Source organism: Varanus komodoensis, unplaced genomic scaffold, assembly GCF_004798865.1.
Source record: "Varanus komodoensis strain SLA01 unplaced genomic scaffold, ASM479886v1 scaffold44_1, whole genome shotgun sequence".
Classification (NCBI taxonomy): Eukaryota; Metazoa; Chordata; class Lepidosauria; order Squamata; family Varanidae; genus Varanus; species Varanus komodoensis.
Window position 1 is genome coordinate 97,114 of NW_025336009.1, and position 16,713 is coordinate 113,826.

The 16,713-nt window shown below is 44.7% G+C and overlaps 1 protein-coding gene across 3 annotated transcripts; it reads left to right on the forward strand.

Annotated features, from left to right (window-relative positions):
* Positions 1-3,719: 3,719 nt before the first annotated feature.
* CRKL (CRK like proto-oncogene, adaptor protein) lies at positions 3,720-16,399 on the forward strand. 3 transcript variants are annotated; one of them, XM_044444112.1, is made up of 3 exons: positions 3,720-4,209; positions 6,883-7,345; positions 7,430-11,202. In XM_044444112.1, exons 1-3 carry the CDS (start codon positions 3,881-3,883, stop codon positions 7,607-7,609), a joined length of 972 nt encoding a protein of 323 aa, XP_044300047.1. In that variant the 5' UTR covers positions 3,720-3,880; the 3' UTR covers positions 7,610-11,202. The 3 variants fall into 3 exon arrangements, with proteins under 3 accessions (XP_044300047.1, XP_044300049.1, XP_044300048.1); XM_044444114.1 differs by having other exon boundaries at positions 3,722-4,209; positions 7,435-11,202; XM_044444113.1 differs by lacking the exon at positions 7,430-11,202 and adding an exon at positions 13,471-16,399 and having other exon boundaries at positions 3,727-4,209.
* The last annotated feature ends 314 nt before the right edge of the window (positions 16,400-16,713 follow it).

Genomic DNA, 16,713 nt, shown 5'->3' on the forward strand with positions numbered 1-16,713 from the left:
TCGTGAGCCAAGTCATATTTCCCCATAAGGCTCAATGAAAATAAGGTCAATCTGTTCTGCAACTATTTTTTTTTAATCAGAAAAATTTGAAGCAAAGTGACAAAAAACAAAGATCACAGGCATCCCCCCGCCCAGCATGAGTGCGATCACAGCCACCGACAGGCGCGCTTGCGAGGGAGAGACGGGTGCAATTGCGGGTGCACTGGTGGGAGAGATGGGTGCGATCGCGGGCGCACTTTGGAGGCGGGGGGGGGGGAGACTGGTGCGATTGTGCTGAGGTGGGGGAGATGGCCAAGATCGCAGTTGTGTTCATGCAGGAAAGACATGTGCGATCATGGGTGCGCTCGTGCAGGGAAGACAGGTGCAATCTCGGCCATCCCCCCCCCCCCCCCCCACGACAGGGGCCAACCCCCCCCCCCCCCCCCCGAGTATAACTGCGATCACACCTGTCTTCCCTGCACGAGAGCGACTGCAATTGTGGCCATCTCCCCACTCAGGGGGTGGGGAGATGGCTGCGATCGCGGTCACCACCCAATGCAGAGTTCACGACCTGAGTCAAAATTTTTGTGAAATTTTTGTTCGCGACCTGATTTGATTGTGAACTGAGGCATTCGTGAGCCGAGGTACCACTGTATATTGAATCAGACCAGTGACACACCATCCATGTGGTGGGACACCAACTGCCCCCAGGATCCCTCAAGCAGGATGAATGCAACAATTCTGTCCAAGGTCCCTAGCAACTAGTGTATACAGGTATACTGCCCCTGGCACCAGAGCTAATATGGAGCCATTGGGACTGGTACCACTGATAGACTTCTCCATGAATTTGTCCAATACATCTGTCCAGTCCGAATTTTTCTGTGAGTGCACAGCTAGAAGCGCCACCACTTGGCACTAAGTAGAAAACAAAAAGGAACTGGTGTTGTATTTTCCAAATAAAGAATTGGGACATTGAATTGTAGAATTGCTTATCTAGGAAAATGACTTCTACTGGGTAGAAGTTAGATTGGCTTGTCTCAAATCCTGCGTGTGCAGGATGAGGTCAAGCATCTTGCACTCTACCAAAACTACCTCAGTGAGATAGAATAAAATACAGAACTAATGCCATGTACCTAGACTTAAGATTTATTTATTTATTTATTTATTTAGCGGATTTATATGCTGCCCTATTAGCCTAAGCCTCGGGGCGGCTTACAAATAAATATCATTAATACAATAAAGTGCAGTTGGAGACATCCTGGCCAAAGTTGTTAAAATGAATAAATAAAATCAACAATTAAAATGACGTTTAAATAAAAAGGTCTTGGCTTGGTGCCAAAAAGCAAATAATGACAGTGCCAAGTGGTCCTCTCTGGGGAGTGCTTTCCATAGGTCGGGTGCCACTGCAGAGAAAGCCCTCCTCTGGGTACTCACCCTCCTAATGTCCTTCACGGAGGGCTCCTGGAGAAGGGCCTCTGCCACCAATCTCAAGGGGTGGGAGGGCACATATGGACGTAAGCGCTCCTTTAGGTGATCAGGACCCAAGCCGTTAAGGGCTTTATAGGTAATAACCAACACCTTGAATTGGGCCCGGACTTCAATGGGGAGCCAGTGAAGCTGACGGAGGACTGGAGTTATGTGAGCACAACGCCCAGTCCCCGTCAGCAACCTGGCAGCTCTGTTTTGCACCAATTGAAGTATCAGGACAAGATCAAGGTCCCCTTCCCCGAAGCCCGAGCCGCCTACCAACAAGACCTCTGTCTTGTCTGGATTGAGCTTCAGTTTATTGGCCCTCATCCAGCCCATTACCTCGGCCAGGCACCGGTTCAGTACAGCCACTGCCTCACCTGGATTGGTTGAAAACAAGAGGTAGAGCTGGGCATCATCAGCGTACTGATGATTCCGCAGTCTACACCACCTAATGACCTCTCCCAGCGGTTTCATGTAGATGTTAAATAGCAAGGGGGACAAAATGGACCCCTGCAGAACTCCATGGCATAGCTGCCATGGCGCAGAGCCATAGTCCCCCAGCACCACCTTCTGGAATCGGCTGAAATGGGTCCAGATAATCAGTTTCATCCAAGAGTGCTTGGAGTTGTCCTGCCACCACCCGCTCCAACACCTTGCCCAAAAACGGGATGTTGGCCACCGGTCTGTAATTGGTGGCCATCTCTGGATCCAGGGATGCCTTCTTTAGGACTGGTCGGACTACCGCCTCCTTTAAAGGGGCAGGTACCCGGCCATCCCTCAGAGAGGCGTTGACAACCTCCAGGATCCAAGTCCCTATCCCGTGCTTGGCATTGTTAAGTAGCCAAGATGGGCAAGGGTCCAAAAGGCAGGTGGTGGGATGTACTTGTCCAAGCACCTTGTCCACGGCCGCAACTACTGAAATTCATCCATCAATTTTGGACCAGACGGCAACATTGGTTCCTCCCCTGAAGGCTCTGAGTCACTAGTGGAGTCCAGCTCGTGACGAATCTGAGCAATTTTCTCCTTAAAATGCTTGGCAAAGTCATCACAGCGGGCCGTCGAGGGCGGTACAGGGTATTTCTTGGGGCCAGGATGAACCAGCCCTTGTAGCACACGAAAAAGCTCCGCTGGACGGCATTGTGAGGAGGCAATGGAAACAGAGAAGAATTTCTTTTTCATCACCCTCACCGCCACAGCATAGGCCTGATAATGGGCTCTTAAGTGTGTTCGGTCAGATTCATCCCATGACTTCCTCCACCTACGCTCTAGACGTCTCCCAACCCGCTTCATCACCCGCAATTCAGATGTATACCAAGGGGAAGAGTGGGCTCTGCTCGGTGGGAGAGGACGCTTAGGCGCGATCGTGTCAATAGCCCTGGTCATTTCCCCATTCCAAAGTTCGACCAGAGCATCAACAGGAGCTTTGGGCCAAGTTCAGGTCATGCCCCACACACATGCAAGAGAGTGATGGTTCTGTTCAAGATGGTTTTGGTCCCCGTTTGGCTCAAGACTTTCTGTAATTGGAGGGCACTGTCCCATGCCAAGAATACCAAAAGTCTCTAGAGCAATACCAAATCATGCACCCAACATAAGGGTGCGCTCTACAAGATGTCAGGGAATTCTGTGCAGCCCAAAACTTTAATCGAAGAGGAGGAACTCATTGGGATGATCCCAGGCAGGTTGCAAATCATCTGCACTGATTTGGGCAGGAAATTCATGGTTCAGATTCGCCTTCTGTGCAATTTAAGTCAATCCCCGAGAGCCTCTTTCAAGTGGGCAGGTGGGGCTTTCCGCCGCGAATCCCTCCGGGAACTCGCCCAGCCCTGTTTCAAGCGGGAGCTGCCCTCCCAGCCCGTCTGCGCAGACGCGGCCTCTGGCACTGGGCAGCGGCCACCCAGCCCCCGCCTCTGGTCGCGCAGCGTCCTCTCTCATCCCAGCCCGAAGCGAGACCGCGAATCCAGGTTCCGGTCCTCGCTCGGCCACGAAGCCCCCTGCGTGATTCTGGAGCAAGCGTCATCGCAGGGTGGTCGTGAGGCGAAACTATGGAGGAAGTCGAGCCAGAAGTTCCGTCTCTCAAGCCGGGACTAAGCCGTTGGCACCGTTCTCCGTCCACGGGAGCCCCGGGCCTCACGCGCGCCCCCGCGCGCCGGAGAGGGCGCTGTCCAAGCACGTCCCCTGAAGTCGGACGGCGAGAGCGCGCCTCCTCCTGGTGCGGCTGCGCAGAGGGCGTGGTGGCGGCCGCCCCCTTTCCTCCCGCGGCTGCCTGGACCGCCATTTTGGCTCTGGGCCTCGGCGGAGCGGTAGGCCGGAGCGGTCGTCTGGCCCCGAGGCTGACGCTTCGAGAGCCGCGTCGCGCGATGCCCCGCGGCTGACGCCTTCGTCCTAGTCTTGTCCAGGCCTTCCTCGTCCGTCGCTCCCGTCCGCCCTCGCGATGTCGTCGTCGTGCGCGGCGGCGGCGGCCCGCTTCGACGCGTCGGAGCGCTCCTCTTGGTACGTGGGGCCGCTGTCGCGGGCGGAGGCACAGGCGCGGCTGCAGGGGCAGCGGCACGGCACCTTCCTGGTGCGCGACTCCTCCACCTGCCCCGGCGACTACGTGCTCTCGGTCTCGGAGAACTCGCGCGTCTCGCACTACATCATCAACTCGCTGCCCGGGCGCCGCTTCAAAATCGGCGACCAGGAGTTCGAGCACCTGCCGGCCCTGCTGGACTTCTACAAGATCCACTACCTGGACACCACCACTCTGATCGAGCCCGCGCCCAGGTGAGGCCCGCCGCGCGGAAGGCCCGCCCCCTCGCGCCGGGCCGGCGGCGCCCTGCCCTCCCGGCCTTCCCTGTCGGCCGCGCCGTCGCCCTTGGGCGGCCCCGTGGCAACGGGTGGGCTCCAGTGAAGCTGCGGGGGAGACCGCGCCGCCCGCACTCCCGGATGCGCGGTCTTCGGAGGGAGCCGTCGCGTCGCGCGCCAGGCGCGGCGGCCTTCCCGGCGGCCAGGAGACGTGCTGGGCGACTGCCTTGCTCCTGCCGCCCGGCGGCCCCGCGGCCCCGACCCAGGGCGCTGCGTGCAGCGGGTCACCACGCGCCGAAGGGCTCCCGGGCGGCTACGCTCAGAGCCTGGGCTTTTGCCAGCCCTGCAGCGTGACGGGCGGGCCCTTTCGCAGCTCCTCCCGCTTGGCGCGGGTGGCGAAGTGCCACTGCCTGCTGACCAGGGCCGACCTGGCCTACGTCGTTAACAAGCCTGCATGCGCCTGCCTAGGCCTAGGCCTAGGCCAGGTTTTGCCCCCCGCTCCCTGCCGCCGTTGCGATGGAGCGGTTTACATGCGGAGGATGCCGCAACGGCCGCAGTGCAAATGAGTAAGAAGCGTAACTGCCCCGGAGCTTCCTATTCTCAGATAGATGCTGCTGCCTCTTTTAGTGCTTTTCCAGTTCTCAGTCCAAAAAAGCTTCTGATTGTATTTTATAGGCTTTGTTTTTTCAAGTTTACCTCATTGCTGTACGTCTACTGGGAATAAAGTTATTAGCCTTTGAAATTTTCCTCGTAATGTATGGCAGCATTTTGGCACACTATATGAGATGTTCACTAGCTTCTCCTAATATGGAGAAGATGATGTTTTCATAAAAGCTAACCCAGGGTGGCTTGGTGACTAGGCCAGGATTAAGAGACTTTTTTACTTCAGTTAATGAATGTAGCAAGGCAAATGTAGCAAAGAAAGTTGATTGAATAACATGGAGGACCTGCAAAATTAAACTGCTTCAATTTTATGAAGAACTGTGTCCCTTAAGCTTACACTTATGACTAATTCAGCACTCTATTTGCTTAGACCAGATGCAGCAATAATCAAGCTAAGAACACAGTGCTATGTATGTTTAGATTGGAAAAAGGTCCTGCAGCTCCTTACTTGTAGACTAATAATAACAGGACTTACATTTTGGCTAAACATGTTTAGGATGGTGAATATTTTACATAGGTAAAGCAAACCCTAAGAACAAGTTTGGTGCACAGATTATTCTGTTTGTTGGTGCTGAGCAAGCAACAAAGTGGAGGTGGTTTTTTCTTTTTCTTTCTTCCCACCACTTGTGTTTTCTGGCACTATTCTGAAACTCAAAACTACAGAAGTTTGTGGTAGCCTATTCCAACCCTTCATAGTAGGGCCTGCCATTGTTGGGGAAAACTGCCCCTTGTTCTTCAATAGGATTTTATTGCTGAGTAAGGCTGCAGTCATATGTTTCAGCATTTGTTTCCTTCCGTTGTGCTAAGAAGTCCAGCAAACCAATATGAGGACATATTTTTTAGTCTTTATAGCTGGAACCAACTCATGACTTGAGAATGCAAAGTAAAACTAAGGTCTTCTATTTCCCGTAGTCAGGCTTCTTGTTTAAAGTGCTCATTTGAATATGGTTACAATTTTGTTTGAAATTGGGTCATTTGAATCAATTCCAATTCATTGGATTGTCTTCCACCTGACTTCCAGTGAAGATTATGATGCTCCATTCTATTGGGTCTACCTTTGTTTTTAATCACCCTTCATTTTTATTAACTGTAGCGGCAGAGTGGAATACTACAAGGCATAATACTATCAGGTTGGATTGATTTAAATCAAGTTTCCTATTTGAAAAGCATTTATTTTTCCAAACATATATATTAATTGCCTGTAACAATTAAACACCTCTTAATTTGCAGTTATACAGAGTCTTAATACAGTGTTGGACAGGGTGGGCCAATAAGCTTCAGCTCCTTCCTTTGTCATCATCTTCAACCAGCACAGCCAGTGGTGAGGGCTGATGGGACTTGTAGGTCAAAACACCTGAAGGGCCATAAGTTGCTCAGCCCTGTCTTAGCATATTCTCCCCCATCCTGAAGCAGTTCTGTATTTGGCAACTACATGGAGTAGCTTAACTGTTTATATAAAATGTGGTGTGTATAAGGAGACAGCACTCTGTCTCTGAATCCTGATGTTAGACACCCCCAATATCTTTAAGCAGCTGATAATATAAGTCAGTGCAATCTGTCCATTTCCTGTTTTCTTGTTTTTTGCAGAAGTGGCATATTTAAAGGGTTGTGGAAGGCTACGTACAAACTGAAAAGTCTTCCCACTTCCACATTTGTCTCCCAGTATATTTGTATCCAAATCTTAACTAGATCATTGGTACCAATTAAACTGAGAGGGATTACAGCACCCTCACATTTAGTTAGATGTTTCCCTCTGCTGGATCAAGTTGCACAACAGCTCATTGTGGCATGCCCGGCACAATTATTAATATCTGTGCCCTGGCTGGAGTTTGCTGTGGCTTGTTGTGTCATCCAGAGCGGGTCCCTTTGTTCCAAAAATGTGCACAGGATTTCAGCTTTAAAAAGATAACACCAAACATTTCCTGAAACATTTAAAAGCTATTTTAAGCAGTTGAATATCTGCTATTAACTCCCATGCTTTTTTTTCAGATATCCAGCACCACTAATGGGATCAGGATCAGTAGCCATCACTGCTACAGAAGAGAATGTGGAATATGTGCGGACTCTTTATGACTTTCCTGGAAATGATGCAGAGGATCTGCCATTTAAAAAGGGGGAGATACTGATCATTGTAGAGAAGCCTGAAGAACAGTGGTGGAATGCCAGAAACAAAGATGGTCGCGCTGGAATGATCCCAGTTCCTTATGTTGAGAAGCTTGTGAGATCTTCCCCACATGGAAAACATGGGAATAGGAATTCCAACAGCTATGGGATTCCTGAGCCTGCCCATGCTTATGCTCAGCCACAAACCACAAGCCCTCTTCCCAGTGTATCCAATACGCCTGGGGCAGTGGTCAACCCCCTACCATCAACACAAAATGGACCCGTCTATGCCAAAGCAATTCAAAAGAGAGTACCATGTGCTTATGACAAGACTGCCTTAGCATTAGAGGTAAGCTTTTCAGATGCCTTCCTTGCTGGGCTACTTTGCTGTTTTACCACAGAGTGTTTCTGTGTTTGCCTTCTGTGTCTTAAGAATAGGAGAAGAGCCATGCCGGAGCAGACCAAACACCTCTCTTGTTCACCCATGGCCAAATACATGTCCATCCGAAGGCCACAAGGAGGATGTGAGTGGAAGAGCCTCCTCCCACACATTTTCCCAAGCAGCTGGCATTTGCCTCTGGTCCTGGAGGTACTATGTACCCATCATGTCTAGCAGTCTTTCATTCTCCATGTTGTTTAATGCTGTTTAAATTAATGCCTTCCATTAATATGTTTGTGGCAGCCTGTTCCAGAGTTTAACAGGATATCTGTGAATGAGTAGTTCCTTGTTGGGGGTTACATGAGCAGAGCCAGCTGGAGCCAGGGGTCAGACTAGATGGCCCAGGAGGTCCCTTCTGACTCATTCTGTTTTATGTTTCTTGTTTTTCTGTCCTAAATCTCTTACCATTTGACTCCCTAAGATAAACCTGGTTTCTAATGATATGAAAGAAAAAGTTCTTCCTATTTACTTTCTTAATGTCATGTATATGTTTATGTATGTCTGCTGCATCTTTACATATACACTGTTTTCTAAGCTTAATTGGATTTTTTTAAAATTTAAACTGGACTTTTTAAATAAAATCCTTCTGGGGGAACAATCTATTCAAAGATAGTTTTTTATTTACGATACATTACAGTCCAAAGATTATTAAGAATTAGTTTTTAATTATGTAGCTTGAGGCTGTATATTCATGTAATGTTTAAATTTTTTGGTAAACTAACCCATTTATGATAGATTTATCCATTCATGATGTCTTACTCTTTCAGAGGTATCTGTAAGATTCTTGGACAATTTTTCTATCTAGACAATATCATTACAGATGCTTGGTTTTACAGTTCTCAAAACTGAATCTGTGTCTGCAGAGATCACATGTCTCTTCTTCACAGCAAAAATTATAAAATAAACATAGAGTTGAGAAAAAGACCTTAATCCCATTGTTCTTTTACAAATCTATGCACACAAAATCAACCCCTCACCTTTAAGTGCATAGTTTCAAAAAATCCAATGATTAGAAGAAAATTGTTGGGAGTGGAATAGATCGGTACAGTGTGAGGAGGGAGGGGCAAGCAGTAAAAATGAAAGTGAAACCTTTTGAGTAGAATACTCCATAGGTCTTTGAACCTTTTTGAGCACAACCTGAGATTCATCATATTCTTTCCATGGAGGAGAAAACCAATAATAACAATAGGCCATAAAAGAGCCCCAGTTTGGGAATATTTCAGTGAAGTTCCGCTACCTATAGGTAAGGCATGCATGCAGATTACATAGAAAACCATGATTTAAATCTAGTTTTACTGACTAGTTATTTAAATTGTATTTTAAATAAATTTGATTTAAATCAAATCCACCCTGTTACAGACTGCTTTTTTAATAATTTGCCCCAGATTTTTTCTAGGAATTTCTGTTACCTGGTCTGTAGTTCCCAGGTTCATCTTTTTTCCCTTTTTTGAAGATGGGTGTGTTAGCCCTTATCCAGTCATCTGGCACTTCTCCAGTTTCCCAAGATTTATCAAAGATAATAGCCAGTGGTTCTGAGAGTTCCTTCACTAGCTTTTTTAAGACTCTGGGATGGAGTGCATTGGACCCTGGAAATTTGAACATGTTTATTCCATCTAGGAATTCCTTAACCATTTGTCCATCAATCTTGGGCTGCCAGTCTCACTTTCAGATTGTACTTCCTCTTGGTTGTAAATTTTCTTTTGGGAGACTGATTCAAAGTAGGAATTGAGCACCTCCACCTTTTCCTGCTCCTTCATGGATGACCTTTTCCTGATCATCTGTTATCACTCTGCCATTCATTTTAAGTATTTATTTTATTTATTTATTAAAAACTTTTCTATCCCATCCCCTACAGAACATCTCAGGACAGCTTACAATAAAAGGGAAGAGTAGCTGGACATCCTTCTCTTTGTCCTTTGTATTGGACATACCAGAAGAAGTGTTGTTTTTAGCATCTCTTGCTATTCTTGGTTCATTTCCTGCTTTAATCTTCCTGCAATTCCATGCTATGAGTTTATAATCTTCCTTAGTGGCCTGTCCCTGCTTCCACCTCCTGTACATATTCTTTTTTTCTTTCACGTTGTCACTTAATTTTTTGTGGAGCCACATGGGCTCCCTCTGTTTCTTCTCCACATGACAGAATGCTTGCCTTTGGCTGGATTCAAAATGCTTTAAATGCCCTAAGGTCTCTTTGGGACTTGTCCCACACATTTGGGAAACCTCTGAGGAGAGCTGGTATGTGTGTCTTTACTATCCTTGGAGCTACATTTTGCTTGTGATTAAAGATACTAGTGTGCAGTTTATATTGGCCTGCAAAAAGGAGTATATAGCTCTTGACTCATACTGCTTCCAAGTTTCACAGTGTAGTCTCTTGAAAGTCTACTCAAAAATCAACCCTCATGGACTGATTTGCACATATACTCCACTGTGGTATATGCCATTTTGAATATTATTATTAAAATGATTATTTAGGGCGCAGTGGAGTACAGTGCATGCCATGTGGGATTTGCGTAACCTGTTGGTGTTTAACCCTTCCATAAATGTTGAATGTTCAAAATCCTGCACACACACATGTGCATGTGCGCGCGTGCACATTCCTAGAAATAATCACTGTTGAACTGAGTGACGTAGTTCACATGATCCAGATAGCCAACAGTGGCTTATTTATCAATATTTTGGAGCTCAGCAGTAGAATAAAAATAGTTCAGATAAATGAATTGTAAATGCAATGTATGAATTCATCGAAGTGTCAAATGCAGATTTCAGCCTTGGTTATTTTTCAGTGAAGCAGTATAGTCTTTGTACAGTACATTACAGGGCCATCATCAGCCTCTAAATCTTCCTGCAATTACTGCAGTTAAATTGTAAGTAGAGGAAAATATGCCCAGCTTTAGCACCTCTTGACAGCATTATACAAAATAGGGTTTGACTAGTTCAGTTTAATATTGAAGTGTTTTACATTGACCATCTTCCTTTGCAAAGGAAGCTGAAGCTGTTAGATGCTTCTTTTGTTAATTGTTAGATTGTTACAGTACTTTTGCAGCACTCTTGTTTTGGATGCTTTGAAGTAGCTGAAAATAACCAATGTTTTTCCAAATTATGAATTCAACAATAGCAAAATTCGGACAACATGCCTAGGACATCTCTTCAGACTTCTTAGGCTTTCACGCTGTGTAAACCCAGCAAGCAAATGTTAAAAAATCTGGATTCTTCTTCGTGGTCTCTGTGCAATCACCCATATGGGCTTTGCCACGCAATGCAAGGCTCAGCATCACAGGGTGGGCAGGAGCCCTGCCCTGCCTCTTCCAGGGACCCAGGCAAAAGGGGAGGTTCCCGCCCAGTCCCTCAGTTCCTTTTCGACCACTCTTGAGTCACTTCACTGAATCAGACCTTTCCAGCTCACACTTTCTTCTTCCCCTAACCTAAATAAATAAATAAATCCTATTTTTTCTCTACTCTTATCTCACCTGGTACGAGACTGCTCTTGCTTCCTTTCTTGCAAGCAAATGTTAAACAATCTGGATTTTTACGACACTTCCAAGAGTAGGGTTTGTAGATTTGAAATGAAAACCATAGGTGTTCTGCATGCATTGCAGACTCACTCTGAATTAAATAATCCACAACTGGTTTATTACAGATTACAGATTGTATTTTTAGTGTCTTTATTTTATATTCTGTAAGCCCTCTTGAGACATTTGGGAACCCATGGGAACCCTCTGTGAAGGAAATTAGGAGGATAGGTACTCGGAGGAGGGCTTTCTCTGCGGTGGCGCCCAATCTATGGAATGCGCTCCCCAGAGAGGTCCGCCTGGCGCCGTCGTTATTTGTTTTTCGGCACCAGGCGAAGACCTTTTTATTCAAGCGTCATTTTAATTGTTAATGTTATTTTTATTTTAAAGTTTTTTGGCCAGGGCAACTTATTTTATACAGTTATGTGTATTTTATATTGTTATTTATGTATTTTAATTTATTTATTTGTAAGCCGCTCCGAGGCTTTGGCGAATGGGGCAGCCTAGAAATTTTCTAAATAAATAAATAAATAAATTTGTGAAAAGACAGGATAAAATGTTTTATTAAATTAAATTGTCAAGCTATGAGAACAGCTCCAATGGCTCCATTTTCTTGCCATTTCACTGATAATGTGGATGGCACTAAGGTCCTTTTGTGCTTACTCTTGCAATGGTTTTGCCTCATTGCTTTGCAAAGAAAATAAAGTCAGAGAGCATTTTAAATTACTCTTCTTTGGCACCTTTTTCATTTAGTGCTGTTCTTGTGGATGTTGCAGAAATAGTGTTCTGACTGCTGTTGTTAACATTTACATATTTAAGTGGCTCTGCTAACTGAAATGTAGAAGTACATTGTTGTCATTAATAGGCTAAGTGGTGTTAAGAAAATTTTGAGGCACTGAATGCTTGCTGCATCAACTGCTGCTGTCTGTTGGGGTAAAGCCAGGGAGGAGAAATTGTGAAATGTATAAATAAATAATCTAGGTTTAGGGTTATCTAAGTAAATAAATTGCCATTGACACTAATGAGACAAGATTGTTAATCCATTATTTAATCTGCAGAATTTGTGGCTGGCTCTACCCTTAACCTCATTTGCCTTATTAGTGCTAGCCTAAGTATTCTGCCTCTTTGAGCAGCATCTCATCTGAGCCACTCCTCCCCTCCTCCAAGTTACGTGGCACCTAGTTTTCACAACACTGAAATAATGTGAGTCCAATGAGAGGGCCTGATGAACAGAACTGATGAATTATTATTAAATATCTTCATCAGTTCCTCTCAGGAGACCTACCTTATGTAATATCTGAAAGGTCATTCAGACAATTCCAGTTAAAAATAGGTAATTTTAATCTTCACAGTCAAAGTGTTACATGGGAAAGAGGCAAATTAGAATGTGGATTCTGTTGAAATGCTGAAAAGATGTTACTTAAACCAGGCTTAAGGGCCTTTGCTTGTTGTTTGTTCCCAACCTAGGAGAAATTGTAGCATCTTTCTGAGTAGGATGCTGGACTCTTCATAATGGGAAAATGCCAGTTTTAATGTAGCACAAGTGTGGGGGTAAATTGTGTGGCTAATCTTCAAGGTTGTCTCTTATCAGCTGAAGCACAAAAGTGAACTCGATTTTCTGGAGTTTGTTCCTGAGAAGAGGTCAACATGTGAAGCAGAATGCAGTGATGGAATAGGATGTGCCATTTCAGCTAGCAGTCTTTAAATGCTCTGTATTTTTCTCCCCTGCCCCAGCATTCTTACAGATTAGAGTGAAAGAATAAAAGGCAAATGTTTTATGTTCCCATAAATGGCATCACATTGTCTCAACTGGAATGGCTGTCCTTCACCCACTCTTCCAGAAAGCAAACACTGCTCTCACCCACCCATCTCCAAATTCTATTATCTAAATCTCCATATTGACCAATGGAACTTATATTATTGGAATGATATACCAAGTAGGAAATAACCTTAGAGTCTAGTCTTAAGCAGGGTTATTTGCAGACATGTTTGGAGTGGCAGCTGAGCTACTTGCCAGGGCTTTGATTAAATGTAGTACATTATTTGGCCTCAGTTCCACTCATCAACTGAGAAACAAACGTTAGATTGATCTAGCAGGGCTGTCCCCAAGTCCATGGTATTGCTTTACAGTAGAGATAAGTTTTCATATATGCTAAACAGTTCAGTAAAAGGGGAACATGCACACTTCATTGCCTTAGCAAAATCACAGAAGCATTTGTATAATGGATTTCCCAAAGGAGAAAAAGATCTACTTCATCATAACTGGCACTTAAGTGATTGTTCAGATCTTCTCTTTACTAAGTCAGTGACACTCTGTATATGATGGATCCTATGATCCTTTAAATTTCTTCAGTACTGGTCTTGGCTTGAGGAGCAGGTGAGCTGTTGACCAATAACAGATTTATCTATATATATTGAAGAAGCCCAGAAACGTTTCCTGCAGTGCAGTTTCTTTAAGTCAGAATGAATTTTCCATCTTCCAGCTAGGTTCTAAGATGTGTACCTTTTTCTCTTTCAACTCTGCAGGTTGGTGACATGGTGAAGGTGACAAGGATGAATATCAATGGTCAATGGGAAGGTGAAGTCCATGGTAGGAAAGGGTTGTTCCCTTTCACACATGTCAAAATAATTGACCCTCAGAATCCAGATGAAAATGAGTGATTGCCACTGGCCAGTCTTTACATTACTGCTTCATTTTCCCAGCTATCATGAACATTTGAAGTGCAATGATTGTTAATGGCACATTTTAAGCACTGCCAGCTGCCCATGTTTTCCAGCTTGCTGTGATTTGACAGCCCGTTATATCTCTTTGGAACGCGCACAGTGGAAGTCACTTGACGGTGCTTACACCACAGTTTTCTTACCCAATATTCCAAGTTTCTCCTAGACAGATTTTGGATATTAAGCAGAATAGTGTGGATGCCATTCAGACAGAAGACATGGGGCTGAAACATTTCCTGGCTGTGGTGGACAACATTTGGCTCAGGAAAATTCTAAGCAACTTTTTCCAATACAGAACAGCGAAAGATACATTTTACTTTTTTCTTTTGGGGCATGGAAGACTTGACTTGAGAGGAATTGATATGTTCAAGCAGTTAGACTAATAATGTCTTTAGACTATATTTGATGCTTGTATATTAACAAGACACTTTTATGAGTTTGCTTTTGACCTAGAACAAGTTTGGGATAACAGCAAAGCATAAGGGACTGCATTGCAGCAAGGGCCTTTATTTATAGCTGTGACATACAGTTGGTCAGTTTTGCCACATGCCTATATAAAATTCTCCTGTTTGATGCAATGATTCTGTAAACCATCACTAGATGTGTGTTTTCAAAATAACTGTTTTTTTTCTTCGAACAGGCTTAGCTGACATGACACTTTTAAAAATCACCAAGCTTTGATAATCACTAATGTGGGGGGAGTCCAACTGTAAATCATAAGATACAATTTGCTCTCTTCCGTGCCCCCTCTGCGTGAATTACAAATGGTGTACAGAGTTGATGTACAAACAGTTGTTTCTGTTTGCTAGAGTTTTAAACATCCTGAGGAATGGTGAATGCAGAAACCTGAATGTCGGTTTTATCACCTGAAAAACTGACTCCCCTAGATGATGAATTTAAAAACTTTAGTCAGCACTATCTCTCTTGAGGATTTTTGGCTTCTGGGGAGCTCTGTCCTCAATGCAGTATTAAAGTGCCTTAACTTGAGTCTAAACAGTGCGGAAGGGATGCAGCTGTGGCAAAGGGATTTGGCTGAAACAGACGTATTTTAGTTCACAGATTATTCAAACTCGGTAGTACCGGTAGGTGGCTGATGGTCTAGAGAAAAGGACAGCTGCTCGTACTGCCAAACGTACTGTGAATTGGCCTAGCCTTGATGCTCCAGGAACCATTCCTGTGCCTTGGGTGCTAAGGCCCTCTGTAATGGCCCACTATTATGCAGCTATTCTAAAAGCAAATGGCAGGCAGGGCCCCTGTTGATTTTGGAGTTACTGCAACATAGTACTACTGAGCTTTGTGTTAGGAATATATAAGCTACAGGAAATGTCCATCTGCTGTAGATGCTCCTACTACACTGCTGGCCAACTCTCATCAGCAATCCCTACATGGCAGCTTCAAGGCAGTGTCTGATTGGATCTGCCTGGAAAAGCTGCAGAAACTGTGTGGATCCTTGGAGCTTGCCTAATTCTCACTCCAGTATGTTCCAGATAGAACTTCTGGAACTTACCAACTCGCTTCTTAGCTCTACCTTAGACTTCTCCTTACCTGCTAAACTAAGTGAGGAATGCAAAGAAAGGGATGGGCATCTGTGCAAGGAAACATCCAGCCCTTATCCAGAGACACAAGCAAGAGCAGCTCCTGAGGTTCTGGGGGGTCATTTCCACCTGAAGCCCAGACCAGGGTGGCTTCCTTATAGCACGGCCGTACAGCTGTATGTAGCAGATTAAATTGAGCAAATGGTACCATGTGCATCAAAATGTTTAATTTTTATTTTATTATTTAAAAACGTCCACGTCTTATAATTGCATTTGATCTGCCTATAAATATCAAGGATTAGCTATGCCTACTCTTTGCTTACATCTGGCTGCAGAAGACAACTTTTTGCTTAATTGTAAGATCAATCTACATTTGGATGTAATGTGTTGCATGTTTACTCAGATGAAAACAACCATGGTCTTGGGACTTGCCCCCTACTAAATGTGCTTAGGTTTGGTCTCTAATTGGTTATACTTGTGGGCTGTTCAAACCACATTCTTTGGAAGGTTTTGCCTTTCCTGCTGTACAGCTAGATGCCTTGGATCAGAGGGGGACTTGGAAGGAGTTGCTGTGACAGAAGTCATTGACTGTATATCAGGCAGGGGCCCATCAAGGGAATCTTGATTGATTGATGCTTTGAAGGGCCCAGCAAGTAGTTTTCTTAAGCGTTCCATTTCATATGTCTGCAGTTACTCTTTATTCAGTAATGACATCCTGGGATGGGGTTGGTTTGCTCTGCCTGTAGTAAATTTCTCTGATAACTCCATCTGTAAATTTTCCTTGTGGGACCAGTAGAAATATTCTGTTCATGTTCCTGTTGACCTTATTGGGTTGTTAAAATGCAGATGTGTTCAAATCAATTCTGCAGAGGGAAAGGTGGCCTTGTATTTAAGACAGTCTTCACTGTGCAAACATTTTTATGTAATTGAAGTATCATTTGAATTTCTGGCAATGGCATTACGCTTTACATCTTATTTTGCGGGGTGAGGGTCATCATAGCTCATTTTATTTTATTTTATTTTGTGCTACCAAATTAACAGTATTAAATATATTCTTAGAACACATCAAGTGTCTTTTCTTATAATCAGTGCCTTTTTTGGTTTTCTTACTCAATTTATTTCTCAACTGGTCCCACATCAAGCCAGTGTGGTTAGTACCCAGTTTGTGTGCTCTCAATAAAAGATACCTCCAACTTGCAGCAATAGTTGTCATATTTGGTTCTGACGTTTTCCATCTCACTCTTGCAGCAGGATGCTACAGTGGAGAAGGGTTGTGCACCCTGTTTGGGGATTTTCAGAAGAAAAATGGTGTTAACCAAACTCACCATTGCCTAGATTTTTCCTTGTCCTAACTGCCACCATAGTTTAACACCCAGGAGCCACATTGGGCTGCCAATTCCAGAAAGGGGGACAATAGAACAATGCTCTTTTTGTGTAATCAATATCTTGTAATGGCCACAAACTAACGTACAAAGAACCAGTAGGAACTGGTTAGCGTTGCTCTGAAAGTTGC